At 49.7% G+C, this 14,828-nt stretch overlaps 1 protein-coding gene across 1 annotated transcript; it reads left to right on the top strand.

Annotated features, from left to right (window-relative positions):
• The first annotated feature begins 3,149 nt into the window (after nucleotides 1–3,149).
• Nucleotides 3,150–14,358, top strand: BDKRB1 (bradykinin receptor B1). Its single transcript, XM_012791044.3, has 2 exons — nucleotides 3,150–3,458; nucleotides 12,853–14,358. The coding sequence occupies exon 2, from the start codon at nucleotides 12,863–12,865 to the stop codon at nucleotides 13,919–13,921; it is 1,059 nt and encodes a 352-aa protein (XP_012646498.2). The 5' UTR covers nucleotides 3,150–3,458; nucleotides 12,853–12,862; the 3' UTR covers nucleotides 13,922–14,358.
• The last annotated feature ends 470 nt before the right edge of the window (nucleotides 14,359–14,828 follow it).

Raw genomic sequence — 14,828 nt, 5'->3', positions numbered from 1 at the left:
CCATGGCATCAGCCTGGCTCACAGCAACCTCAAACTCCTGGGCTCAAGCGATCCTCCTGCCTCAGCCTCCCGAGCAGCTGGGACTACAGGCATGCGCCACCATGTCCGGCTAAATTTTTCTATATATATTTTTAGTTGGTCAATTGATTTCTTTCTATATTTGGTAGAGACGGGGTATCTCGCAGGCTGGTTTCGAACTCCTGACCTTGAGCGATAGGCCCGCCTCGGCCTCCCAGAGTGCTAGGATTACAGGCGTGAGCCACCTCGCCTGGCTGTGCCAAATGCTTTCAATTGTCAAAAAGAGTCCATTTTTCATCACAAGTAATAATACAGTATAGCCTTTATATCATGACAGCAAAGAAAGGCAAATTTCAAGACGTGATTACTCTTATGACACTTGTTTATTAATAATTCACACCGAGGCCATTCTATCCAGTTTCTTTGCCTTGCTGATGTGTTTCAAATAGTGCAGTATCGTTGGAATAGGAACGTCAAACCTTGCGCTAACTCACGCACAGGTCGAGATGGATTCGCTTCCACGACAGCTTTCAGCTCATCATCATCCACCTTGGTCTCAGGTCACCCACGTGGCTCATTTTCAAGATTAAAATCACCAGAACAGGACTTCTCTAACCATCAGCATACTATGTGTTCATTAGCCACGTCCTTCCCAAACACTTCTTTGATATTTCGAGCTGTCTGTGCTGCACTGGTTCCACGACAGAACTCACACTTGAAAAGAACAAGAATTTTCAACTTATCCATGCTTTCATAAAAATTGCTCTAAAAAAAAAAAAAATTGAAATATAATCGCACGCCAAACCATGCGCTTGCAAGACTGAGGATGTACCTCCACAACAAAAATAAAACAAGAAGTGTCCGAGTGAAACGTTAGAGATGTCAACTGCCAAACTTAGCACTTAAGGAAATCAGACATTTCGTACTCAATAAGCTAATAGGATGCTGCCTTGCATCCTGTCAAGCGTCTGCCCGGCTGTGGTTTTCTTGCCTCCGTCTGCAAGCCGTGACGGTAACAGGCACATCATCTGCCGCTGAAAGGACCGAGACGCCTGGAGGTGCCCAGCATGTCAGTGTTCCTGTCCGACAAGTGCTGAGTGACCCCTGCTAGGGTCTTTCATCCTGAAGAACCTGCGGGATTTGACTAGAAAAATAAAGGAGAAAATGGCTCCCGAGTTGAGCTCCTGGAGACCTGGAAGGTGGCCCTCGTGTCACAGTGGGGCCCGGGACCACATGTCCCCGTGCATCTCAGACCCCAGAGCTCACCTTCCCGAGAACTTGCATCGAGCACAGCGCATGCCCTCACGTACCTGGGGGGGGGGGGGGCCCAGCCTGCCCAGGGCACCCCCCACTGGTGTGAAGGACACCCCCAGGGAAGGTTAGCCTGTCCCACTGAGCTGGCCGCGTTGTCTTCTATTTCTGGAAGGCAGCCCTGGGTCCTCCACTGGCCACCTCCTTACCCAAGTACCCCGGGTTCGTTTACCAAGTGCAGCTCACACCGGACTATAAGGTCTAACCAAGCCTCCCAGACATGGGAACCACAAAGGCAACCGTATTCAGAAGGCAAGCAAAGAAAGCCCCAGCAGAGGGTTCCCGTTGCCGGCCCGCTGCTCAGCCCCTCCTGTCTTCTGCCACATTGCAGGGGCCAGTTTTCCCTTCATAGACTTGAGGTCCCCTCACCCTGCCCGCTGCCCCACTCCCCACAGCCCCAGAGGCGGGGGGAGACCCTCTGTCCCCCGGGCCAGGGCTTGCTTCTGTTTCTAATCCCCTGTGAATGACAGTGAGAAAGTCTGTTTTCTTAAAAAAAAAAAAACAAAAACTTAACTGTCCACCCCCAGGGTGGGGTCCCCACGGCCTTGGCAAGGCCGCCATAGACTCATTTCCGAAGCGGAGCTTACTCAGCCCTCAATAATGGCCCACATGGCAGCAAGGAGGCCGGGCCCCACGGCCCCGCTACGCCGGGACAGCTCTCCCCACTGTCTGTCTTCCTGCGTGAGGCAAAGCCGAGGTCAGACCTGCACTGCCCTCCTCCTGGCAGAGCTGCCTCATGCTCTCCGACGAGTAAATAATTACTGGACAGGGAGACATCGCCCACGGACAAATGCCTCTCAGAAACGGTCCAGTCTAAACTCAGACTGAGGGGAGAAAAAGCCAACCACTGGCCAGCCAGGCCCCGACCTACGTTACTAAACAATGGGAAAAGCAGGAATCTGGAACCTTCTCTGGTTCAAGTCTAGCCTGGAAACCATGGGAGGCATTTGCCTAGCATGTGCGGGACTAAGAAAGTCCCCCGAAGAGGTCTCTCAGGGTAGGAAAGAACCTTCTCCTGGGAAGGATCCCGGCTTCCTCCCTGAAACTCAGGTCTGCTGCTGGGCCTCAGAACATGAACTCTGTTTCCTGCCTCCCAATGTTAAGATCTCCATCAACAGGAGAAAACTGTCAGAAAATTTAAAAGTGCAGTGTGTCCCCACTGAGGTGTCAGCAACGGAAAAAGGAAACACAGCAAAAGGCCAGATTCTGAGGACACGTGTGACGATCTTCCATTGCAGACATTTGGGGAATCGCTTTTCCGGAAGCCAGAATCTGAGCCCTGAATTCTGGCATGAATGGGTTCTTCTGCTATAGGAAGGGGGCTGGAAACATCTTGATTTTTAGGAGTGAAGAGGGCAGGTAAATGGCATTCAGTTGGAGGGTCTTGCTGCCTGACTCTCAAAGAAGGCCAGAAATTTCTTGCTGTCTGGAACTCGCAGTACTGAGCAGCAATTCGACTTGATATATGCAGGCCTACATCAAAAACGGACCTCGGCATTGCCAAGCCAGATTAAGGAAAAGTGCATCTGACTTTACTCAGCTCTGAGCGTTGCATGAGTCAAACCTCTCCCTAGCTCTCTGTTTGCATAATGGAGTCCACGCTGATGGATTCCTGGCAATGTATCCTTCATGACCAAAATCCAAAAGGGGACATTCAAGTTGGCTCCCAAAGAGCTGCTGCAGAGCCCCAGACACTCGGGAGCCGATTGCGAATGGGGCGAACGTCATCCCTCAACGCGCGCCGATGCTTTGTGAGCCTTTTGGGGCAAGTCAGCGATGCCAAGACTTGTTTTTCGGGCATGTTTGCCAGCCCTGGCTCTCGGACAGGATTGGGAGTCTCCCCAGATGTTACTGAAGTAAAGAGGGAGATAGTAGCTGAATGATCTCTCGCCGTTCCCAAAGTGCGCAGGGAAAGGAAAGTAGATTTTCCTTTCCAAACCCCAGCTTGCTTTCTCTGTCTTGAAAGACACACTTTTTCGGCAATCCCCCCTGGTGACATCATGCGAGTGGAGGTTATATAACTTAAGCACATTGCCACAGAGCTTCCCAGAACAGAGAGCACCTCGGAAAGCAGCTCTCATCATCAGAAAATCCAACTGAAGGTGTGAGTTCTTTCATTTTCTGCCCCAGTAAGTAAATGACCATCTTTTTTCTCTTACGGGAATATAAGAGGAAATCTGTGTTTCTTATTTAAAAAAGATCAAACATTAAGCTTCCTTGTACGCCTAGATATTGGCAAAATTTTCTGCCTCTGTGGGTGTATGTTTCTTTTTAATAATTCTAGATCAGTGTAAGAGACTTTCATTTCCATGCCTGGTGTGAGATTTAATCGCTTTTCCAGAACAGGACAGAGAGTGTTTGGAACAGTTTGGGATGGTTCCAGAAGCAGTTCTTTATATCAAGGTCAAATGAAACATGTCCAGACTCTGAGCGGCTACAGTCTACAAATTCTGATTTACAAAAATCAAATTAGTCCTTGCAGTATGGCTTATGGCATTTCATAAGGCCAAGAACTGGTCAGGTTATTTGTGGGCCAACTTGAATGTCCCTTTCTGGGGACATTTTTGTGAAGGGTTAAGTCCAGATGGAAGCCCCAGGACAGGAGGGAGGTTGAGATGAGACTAAACAAGGTCTTCCTTGGCACATGGGACTTCCCGAGTGCACGCAGAGAAGTGTCACAGGAAGGAACGGCCTGTGGCCCGGCGGGCAGCTGAGAAGATAGTTCCTCAAAGTACGCACAGTACCCGGGGGGCGCTGGGGTTGCCCACCCAGCGTCTAAGAAGCCAGGTTTGCTGGGCGTGTTGGCTTCCTGCGGCTGCTGTAACAAAAGACCGCAGATTTGGTGGCTTACAGTAACAGAAATGTATTCTCTCCCAGTTCTGGAGGCCAGACATCTGAAATCCAGGTGTTGGCAGGGCTGTGCTCCCTCCACAGGTGCCAGGGGAGGGTCCCTCCTTGCCCCCCTTGCTTCTGGGGGCCGCCAGCCATCTTGGCACTTGCAGAGGCATCACCAGTTCAGTCTCCACCTCTATCTTCACGTCGCCTCCTCCTCTGGGTCCTCCCAAATCTCGCCCTCTCTTGCCTTTCTGTAAGCCCTGGGCAAAACTCCAACCCCAGCTGTCTTAGCGCTCAGCGGGAAACAGAATCTGCAGCGGGGTTCCGTGCCCAGGTGTGCTGTGCGGCTCTCCGGGGGCACGACAGGCAGGCACTTGCAACTGAGGCCCCGGCTGAAATCACAGGGTGCTCCGGAGCGGGTGGCCCTTCAGAACTGTCCCAAATCAAGGCTAGGGGCTGGGCCAGTTGTTGGCTACGGGCTGCCCTTGGGAGGGGCAGACCCTTGGTCAAGGCAGCTGCTGGAGGCCAAGGGCAATGCTCAGAGAGGGATGCAGCTGTGAGCCCGGGTCCCGGCAGTGGGGCCGGGGGCCCTGGAGAGGGGCTCGGCCCGAGCAGCCCAGTGCCCACTGCAGCGGTGAGACCTAGCGCTCAGCTCCCTGCACGCCTGCGCCCTGAGTGGGACATGGCAGGGGCCAGGCGCACAGCTGAGAGACCGGGCTCACCTGCACCCACCCCTGCAACTCAGCAGGGCCCCTGGTGCCACAGCCTGCTGGGCGAGCCCCCACTCCCTCCTCTCTCTTCTCAGACCCCCCTCATCCCCGCCTTCCCACCTCAGCTCGGGACCTCACGCCTTCTCCTGAGGAAACCCAGCCAATCACAGAACACAGATTCCCACCTTCCACCTGGAGCCGGAGACCTCACCCTCCCGCCTGGATCAGAGGCGAGCTAGGGGAAGGGCGGCTGGGCCAGGTGTTGTCCACATTGCCGGGACACCCCACAGTGACAGGTCTCTTAGGGGACATGTGTCAGGAATAGAAACGACCTGAAGTATATGTGTGCACGCACCAACAAATTGGTCTTATTGATGGAGTTGCACAGTGGTTTTAGTCTAGTCGAAATTATTTCCACCAAAAATCATGTATATGGACACAGAGAGAGAGAGATAGGACAATGAAGAAGGAGGAAGAAGAAGAAAGGAAGAGAGAAAGATGGAAATAAGGGAAGGAGGGAGGGAGGGAGGAAAGGAAGAAGAGGAAGGAAGGAAGGAAGGAAGGAAGGAAGGAAGGAAGGAAGGAAGGAAGGAAGGAAGGAAGGAAGGAAGGAAGGAAGGAAGGAAGGAGAGGAAGGGAGGGAGGGAGGAAGGAAGGAAGGAAGGAAGGAAGGAAGGAAGGAAGGAAGGAAGGAAGGGAGGGAGGGAGGGAGGGAGGGAGGGAGGGAGGGAGGAAGGAAAGAAGGAGAGAAAGAGTGAGCAAGGGAAGGAGGACAGAAGGGAGAGATAGACAGGAAGAAAGAAAAGAAAAGAAAGACAGAGATACCAACAAATTGGCTATATTACATTGATGGAGTTCTGAAGTAGTTCTAGTCAAAAAATATTTTCCAAAAAGTCTTTAAATACATACACACCGGTGTGGAGTCGTGGGCCACACACTGACGTTTCAGTCGATGACAAACTGCATGCATGAAGGCAGTCCCATAAGACCATGATGGGGCTGAAAAATTTGTCACGCCAAAGTGCCACACATTCCTCACCTGTGTGTGGAAATGCTGGTGCAAACGACCCTACTACACTGCCAGCTGTATAAAAGTCTAGCACATGCAATCATGCATGCACTACATAAAACTTGGTAATAAATGACTGTATTACTGGTTTACGTATTTACTATACTACACTTTTTATCATTACTTTAGAGTGTACTTCTTCTACTCATGAAAAAATATAGTGAACTGTAAAAGAGCCTCAGGCAGGTCCTTCAGGAGGTACCCAGAGGAGCCATTGTCACCATGGGAGATGACAGCCTCATGTGTGTCACTGCCCCTGGGGACCTTCCAGTGGGGCAGGACGGGAGGTGGCAGACACTGGCACTGATGATCCTGACCCTGTGCAGGCCTAGGCTAACCTGTGTGTTTCTGTCTTCGTTTTTAACAAAAAAAGTTTAAAAAGTAAAAAAAAAAAAATTAAAATTAAACTTTAAAAATAGAAAAAATCTTATAGAATAAGGACATAAAGAAAGAAAATATTATTGTACAGGTGTATAATGTGTTGTACTTTAAGCTAATTGTTATAAAAGAGTCAAAAATTTTTAAAAATTAAAGTTTATAAAGTAAAAAAATTATGGTGAGCTAAGGTTAATTTATCATTGAAGAAAGAAAAGCTTTTTAAAAAATTTAGTGTATTTACCACTATACAATATATACATGTAATAGCATTCGTTGGACTCCCTAAATCTATTTAAATTTTTTAAATGTTTACCTAATAAACAAATTTAGTGTAGCCTAAGTGTGTATAGTGTTTATAAAGTCTTTAGTAGTGTGGCCAGGCACAAGTAGTGTGGCCGGGTACGGTGGCTATTGCTTGTAATCCTTGCCCTCTGGGAGGCCGAGGCGGGGGGATTGTTTGAGCTCAGGAGTTTGAGACCAGCCTGAGCAAGAGCGAGACCCCATCTCTACTAAAAAAAATAGAAAGAAATTAGCTGGACAACTAAACATATATATAGAAAAAATTACCAGGCATGGTGGCACATACCTGTAGTCCCAGCTACTCGGGAGGCTGAGGCAGAAGGATCACTTGAGCCCAGGAGTTGGAGGTTGATGTGAGCTAGGTTGATGCCACGGCACTCTAGCCTGGGCAACGGAGTGAGACTCTGTCTCAAAAAAAAAAAAAAATCTATAGTAGTGTAATGTCCTAGGCCTTCGCATTCACTTGCCACTCACCCACTCACTCTCTCAGAGCAGCTTCTAGTCCTGCAAGCTTCATTCATGGTAAGTGCCCTATACAGATATATCATTTTTTATCTTTTATACCATATTTTTACTATACCTTTTCTATGTTTAGATACATAAATACTTGTCATTGTGTTACAATTGCCTAAAGTATTTGGAACCGTAACGTGCTGTACAGGTTTGTAGTCTGGGAGAAATGGGCCAGACCAGATAGGCTGGGTGTGCACTAGGCTGCAACAACTAGGTTTGTGTAGGTGCACAATGACAAAATCACCTAATGACACATTTCTCAGAACATAGCCACATAATTAATCGATGCATGACTGTATGTTAAAGAAAAACAAAAAATTTTCACATTAATTAACTAAACATTGAAAAGTAACATTAGCAAAATAATTGTTCTTATGACATATCCCCATGTCAGTTTCTTAATCTCCTATCTCACTCTGATAGCATGTCATTGACGTTTTTCCAAAGAATTTATTTTTTAATGACATCTTGTTATTTTTAATTTTTCTATGTAATTGTCTGAAATCTTTTTCTTAAAATTTTATGATTAAAAATTTTATTTATTTATTTTTCTAAGACAGAGTCTCACTGTGTTGCCCAGGCTAGAGTGAGTGCCCTGGTGTCAGCCTAGCTCACAGCAACCTCAAACTCCTGGGCTCAGCGATCCTCCTGCCTCAGCCTCCCGAGTAGCTGGGACTACAGGCATGCGCCACCATGCCCGGCTAATTTTTTGTATATATATTTTTAGTTGGTCAATTGATTTCTTTCTATTTTTAGTAGAGACGGTTCTCACTCAGGCTGGTTTCGAACTCCTGACCTCAAGCAATACCACCCGTCTCGGCCTCCCACAGTGCTAGGTTTATAGGTGTGAGCCACCGCGCCCAGCCTGGTTAAAATTTTTAAATTGGTACTTTCAATTGACACTTCTCTTGGTCTCTAATATATTTAATGGAGAAGATATCCCCGCTGCAGGTGCTGGCTACCTGACAAGCCCTCAGCAGATCCTGCCAGGCAGAGCCTATTCTCAGTCCCATTGTTTGCATATGAAATTGCATAAATATTTCAGCCCAGACATTTTTATAGGTGCTTCTGCCCTAGTTCAGGATGCCTTTCTATAATAATATTTTTGCCGGATCATACCGTTCAAAGAAGCTAAAGCTATTTTTAAGTTTTGAATGTTTTGTCAATTTTAGATACTTCATATCACAGCCTTTCTCAATTTCATCTCATTTCTGTATAGAGCATGAATTTATCCAATTAAGAAGATTCTTCTGGCCAGGTGTGGTGGCTCACGCCTATAATCCTAGCACTCTGGGAGGCCGAGGCAGGTGGATCACTCAAGGTCAGGAGTTCGAAACCAGCCTGAGCAAGAGTGAGACCCCCGTCTCTACTATAAATAGAAAGAAATTAGCTGGACAACTAAAAACCTATAGAAAAAATTAGCCGGGCATGGTGGTGCATGCCTGTAGTCCCAGCTACTCAGGAGGCTGAGGCAGGAGGATCGCTTGAGCCCAGGAGTTTGAGGTTTCTGTGAGCTAGGCTGACGCCATGGCACTCTAGCCTGGGCAACAAAGTGAAACTCTGTTTCAAAAAGAAAAAAAAAAAGAAAAAAAGATTCTTCCCACAAATCGAGATATTTTGGAGGCTCATTATAGAATTTCAAAACTAAATCTTGTGCAGTATTTGATTTTGATCATTCCCTCCCTTGCTCTTTTACAATACATTTTATAATAATACTTCTCTGCACACAAACTTGCTTTCTTTTTTTTGAGACACAGTCTTGCTCTGTTGCCCGGGCTAGAGTGCCGTGGCGTCAGCCTAGCTCACAGCAACCTCAAACTCCTGGGCTCAAGCGATCCTCCTGCCTCAGCCTCCCGAGTAGCTGGGACTACAGGCATGCGCCACCATACCCGGCCAATTTTTTCTATATATATGTTAGTTGGCCAATTAATTTCTTTCTATTTATAGTAGAGACGGGGTCTCGCTCTTTCTCGGGCTTGTTTCAAACTCCTGACCTTGAGCAATCTGCCCGCCTCGGCCTCCCGGAGTGCTAGGATTACAGGCGTGAGCCACCGCGCCCGGCCCTAATTAATATATGTTGTGCGTCAGCCACAACTTGTTCCAATCACACTTCCTGTTCCACTGGTCTCTTAATTTAGTAAGAATCCTGTTGTTACCATGACACTGTGGCCCACCAAAATTTCAATGTATGTTATCCTCACAAATATGCAGTAACTTTATTTCCAAAAACTTTACGAAACATTTAAACTTAATTTAGAATAGCATCCAAAGAAAGTCAGTTGTTTCACTTTGCCAGAACGAACTTCCAAAAGCTCTGCTTTGATTCCATGAATTGGACAGAAGAATTGAATTAGAATTCACTGGTTTTCGGTTTGAAGACCAGAGTATACTGATAGTAAACGGGCACCGTTTTGCTGTCTGTGAAGTTCTTCTTATGGAGCCAACGCGCCACCGGCCATCACTCCCGCCGCTGTATGTATGACAAGCTGGAGCTAAACAGCTGAATTGACTTAAAGAGCAGGCATGGGATCTAAGTGAAAGCTCACGAGAAATCCATCGCAGCACCTTCTGCAGCTGCGTGTGTGAAACCTGCGTCTCAGAGCGCAATCTTCTTAAAATGACTAACTTCTAGACTGGCAGCGTTGAGTCCCCGGTTTTCCTGTGCTCGGTGAAATCGCCACAGCCCCCGTGGTGATGTAAAAGTCAACAGACATTTCGTGCAAGTCACACTATCACCGCCAACTTCCTTGAGAAACACAAGTTCAGTACTTGCATTTTCATTAAACATTTGGTTTTTTAGCTCATCGCTGCCAGAAGGGTTTATGGCAAATTTTAGAAGTATTGACCAATAATAAAATAAACATACAGTTGTGAATTTATGCCCTGCAAAGAATGACAAAGCCACTGCAGCGAGAGCATCCAGCCTCCTCCACACGCTCTGGGCATTTCACAGCCACCAAACCATAATTCCCCGAGTTTTCCGCTGATCTGTCAACGGGCAGCCAGACCGCTTACTCTTTTTGCTGTCTGCTCTCTGCCTCGGTGACTTCCTCCAGCTGGTGACTTTAAATTCCTCTGTGTGATTACAGCTCCCAATGATGCCTCATGGGCTCAGACCTTGTCCCCGAACACCAGACTTGAGTATCTAATTGCCCGCTGACCATCCCAGCTTCACGCCCAGTGGATGTCGGGACCTTCACAAGTCCAGAACTGAACTCCTGATCTTCCCCCCAAAATCCTGCCCCATCTTCCGTCTGTCATCTCCATTTCTCTTTTTTATCTTTTTCTTTTTTTTTTTTTTTTTTGAGACAGAGTCACACTCTGTTGCCCCGGCTAGAGTGCCGTGGCACCAGCCTAGCTCACAGCAACCTCAAACTCCTGGGCTCAGGCGATCCTCCTGCCTCAGCCTCCCAGGTAGCTGGGACTACAGGCATGCGCCACCATGCCCGGCTAATTTTTTCTATATATTTTTAGCTGGCCAATTAATTTCTTTCTATTTTTAGTAGAGACGGGGTCTTGCTCTTGCTCAGGCTGGTTTTGAACTCCTGACCTTGAGCAATCCACCCGCCTCGGCCTCCCAGAGTGTTAGGATTACAGGCGTGAGCCACTTCCATTTCTCTTGATGACAACTTCATACTCCCAGGTGCCCAGGCAAAAAACCTTGACACTCATGGTGGTACTACCTTCAAAATATATCTAGGACCTGACGCCTTCTCAGCACCTCCACTGCTACCAGCCCCCTGCCAGCGCCGGCCAACATGATTATTTAGTATGCTTATTATTTATCGACTCTCTCCTCCCACCAGGCTATAAGCACGGTGAGGGCAGGGATTTTTACCGGCTCTATTCCCAGCCATGTCCCAAATACCTAGAACAGTGCCTGGCACCTAGTAGGTGCTCAGCAAATACTTTTTCTGTGGCTAAATGCCTGGAGCAACCAGTAAATTATACTCCAGTGTGAATGACTCAGGGTGAGTGATATGACAATGTCACAGCTGGAGGGGCCTCTTGATGTCATCATGTCCTCCCTAGATGAGGAAAGGCTCAGAGACATGAAGTGACTCGCCCAAGGTCACACAGCCAAATAGACTCTTCCGAGATTAATTTTGTCGTATATGATATCTTTTGTTAGAATCTGTGGGGCTTTGCCCAGCTGAAGGAATAATAGCAATGGTGATGATGACAGTTAACGTTTGCCCAGCACTGACGACGCGTCAGGAATACTGCTAAGCACTTGCGTATATTAACTCATCCAGGTTGGGGAAGGATTTTTAGGTGCTTGGCTTGTCTGGAGCCCCAGAAATGCCACAGTGTAGGCAGCTGCTAGCTCCGTGTATCGGACTTTGTGGGTCCCCTGCTTTGCTGGCAGGACCCCCCAAATCCACGAGTACGCCACGTGATCTAGCCCTTGTGGGACCGTGGACGGCTGGGAGGCGTGGTCTGCCCTAGGGAAGGGGCAGAGTTTCTTCGCCACCCCTATCTCTCTCCCCCCGAAACTCAGCACGGGCTGGTGGGAGGCGAGTCAGCGTGTGTGGCCGTGAGCGCGGCCCGTGGGGTCTGCAGCTGAGGTCCACAGCCCAGCACGCCACTCCCCAGCTGGGTCTCCTCGGACGAGCTGGGCGACTCCTCTGAGCCTGGCCCACTCACCTGCCGGGTGGGGACATTCGTGCAGCAGAACCCAGGGCACAGGCTTTCCAACCAGGCTGCCCAGGTTTGAATCCAGGCTGAACCCTGGACCAGCTCTGTGACCCCGAACAAGTGACTCGGGCCCTAGCACTCGATTTTCTGATCAGCCACCTGGAGACAATAACGGCCCCCACCTCCCAGGGTGCTAGGAAGATTAAATGAGAAAATGCTTAAATGTGAAACACTTAGAATGGTGTCTGGGACAGAGAGAGCATTTAATAAATGTTAGTTGTTATTCTTACGGTTTTATTAGTCATATTTTTGAAGCCCAGCGGAAGAATCCTCTCATTCTGGGAACCTTGCACCGTTGCCCCCACCCTGTCCACACCACTGGGTCCCCGTGCCAGCAATCAGCTCCCCTTCCTGGCTGTCCCCTTCCTAGGCTCTGATTCTGTCTCAGGTCACAACCACTGTCTCCCTGTCCACGTCCCCTCTGGACGGCGAGCACTGGGAGGTCGAGGCTGCTCTGGCCTGTGTATCTCCAGCGCCTGGCAAAGTGCCAGCACAAAGTAGGTGCTCACTAAACGTCTGTTACACTGTCAATAGTAACGCGTGTACAGTTGTCAATAAGACTAATGGTCGCCTTCCGTGTGGCGTTTCCTCTACACCAGGCACCGTGCTAAGCATCCCATAGTACTATCGCCAGCCCGCACCACAGTCCCACAAGACGGATACGATTCACTCTAATTTTTTAAAATGAAAGTAAAAGTCAGTGGATCTAAGCTGTTCACACCAAGTGGTTGTACCAGGATTTTCGGACTCAGGGCCCTTCCTTGAAACCAGAGATCAACAAACTTTTCCTCGAAAGGAACAAATGGCAAATATGTCCAGTTTTGCAGACCAGAGAGTCTCTGTGACGAGCACTGAGCTCGGCCACTGTAGCACCAAAGCAGCCACAGACCGTATGTAAATGAATGGGCGTTATCTGTGTGCCAATAAAACTTTATCGTCCCCAAATGGGCGGCATGCTGGTCTGGCCCATGGGCCTTAGTTTGCTGCCTCCTATTTTATTCTACGTGCCGTTCATTTCAGGTCACTGTGGATGGCATCTTGGACCGCCCTAGAGCTCCAGTCCTCCAACCAGAGCCAGCTCCCCGCTCCCAATGCCACGTCCTGTGACAATGCCCCGGAAGCCTGGGACCTGCTGCACAGAGTGCTGCCCGTATTCATCATCACCATCTGCTCCTTCGGCCTCCTGGGAAACCTTTTTGTCCTGTCCGTCTTCCTCCTGTCCCGGCGGCGACTGAACGTGGCCAAAATCTACCTGGCCAACCTGGCGGCTTCCGACCTGGTATTTGTCTTGGGCTTGCCCTTCTGGGCAGAGAACATCTGGAACGAATTCAACTGGCCTTTCGGAGCGCTCCTCTGCCGTGTGGTCAACGGGGTCATCAAGGCCAATTTGTTCATCAGCATCTTCCTGGTGGTGGCCATCAGCCAGGACCGCTACCACGCCCTGGTGCACCCCATGGCCAGCCGGAGGTGGCGGCGGCGGAGGCAGGCCCAGGCCACCTGCGTGCTCATCTGGGCCGTGGGGGGCCTCCTGAGTGTCCCCACATTCCTGCTGCGGTCCGTCAAGGCCGTCCCAGACCTGAACGTCTCCGCCTGCGTGCTGCACTTCCCCCACGAGGCCTGGCACTTTGCCAGGATCGTGGAGCTGAACGTGCTGGGTTTCCTCCTGCCCCTGGCTGCCATCGTCTTCTTCAACTGCCACATCCTGGCCAGCCTGCGAGGGCGAGAGGAGGTGGGCAGGACCCGGTGCGGGATCCCTAAGGACGGCAAGACCACGGCCCTGATCCTCACGCTCGTGGCTACCTTCCTGGTCTGCTGGGCCCCCTACCACTTCTTCGCCTTCCTGGAATTCCTGTTCCAGGTGCGAGCCCTCGGAGGCTGCTTCTGGGAGGAGTTCATCGACCTGGGCCTGCAACTGGCCAACTTCTTCGCTTTCACCAACAGCTGCCTGAACCCAGTGATTTACGTCTTCGTGGGCCGGCTCTTCAGGACCAAGGTCGGGGAACTTTACAAACAATGCACCCCTAGAAGTCTCGCTCCAATGTCCTCGTCCCATAGGAAAGAAACCCTCCAGCGTTTCTGGCGGACCTAAGACAGCAGTGAACCAAGAAGCCTGGCTTTCTTCTTGATTATTTATGACATAATAAGTGCAATTTGGGGGGCTGAATAAACACCCCCAGAGATATCCCCGGAACTTGTGAATGTTACCATATATGGTAAAGGGATTTTGCTGATATCATTAAACTAAGGGTCTTGGGATGGTCCTGAATTATCTGGGCCCAATATAATCACTAGGGTCCTTAGAGTTAGAGATGGGACCACGGATGCAATGCAGCGGCCAGAGTGATGGACGCAGGGGGTGGGCCGGGGGAGGGGCCCTGAGCTGGGGATGCAGGCGCCCTCTAGAGGCCGGAAAGGGCAACAAAACGGGTTCTCCCGGGAGCCCCCAGAAGGAACCAGCCCTGCCAACCCCTGTTTGGAGCTGGCCTCCAGCACTGTAAGAGAATACATTCGTGTTGTTTTGAGCTACCGAGTTTGTGGTCATTTGTCGCAGTTGCAATAGGAAACTAATACAAGCATCCAGTAAGGGTCTCTTATTACATTTCCTCTTGTCCATGCAAAGCTTTCTAGGCTAATTGCGAGGAACGCAGAGATGCTATAGCTAGAGATTCTACCCACAGGAACTTGCATGGATCTAAATACTATGACATAAAAAAGAAAATGAGGAATGGCACAAGCACGCTACATGTGCAGCGTCTTGAGCATCCAGAGGAAACGGAGAAGCGCGGGGGGGGGGGGGGGGGCGTGGGTCAGCTGGGAGCTGGGCTCCAGCCGAGGGTGGAATCTGGATTCGTGGAGACATCGAGGAAGGGCTGGAGGGGGCAGAGCCAGAACACAGAGGCGGGAACCGTGGGCTGCTCAGGAAAGAACACTCGTGAGTATTCTCGGGGAACAGGCAATGCTCGGGCGTGCTTCTTGCTACCAGAGCCCCCGTGGTG

The sequence above is a fragment of the Microcebus murinus genome, chromosome 6 (genome assembly GCF_040939455.1).
Source record: "Microcebus murinus isolate Inina chromosome 6, M.murinus_Inina_mat1.0, whole genome shotgun sequence".
NCBI lineage: Eukaryota > Metazoa > Chordata > Mammalia > Primates > Cheirogaleidae > Microcebus > Microcebus murinus.
This window is presented reverse-complemented; position numbering and strand designations above follow the sequence as displayed.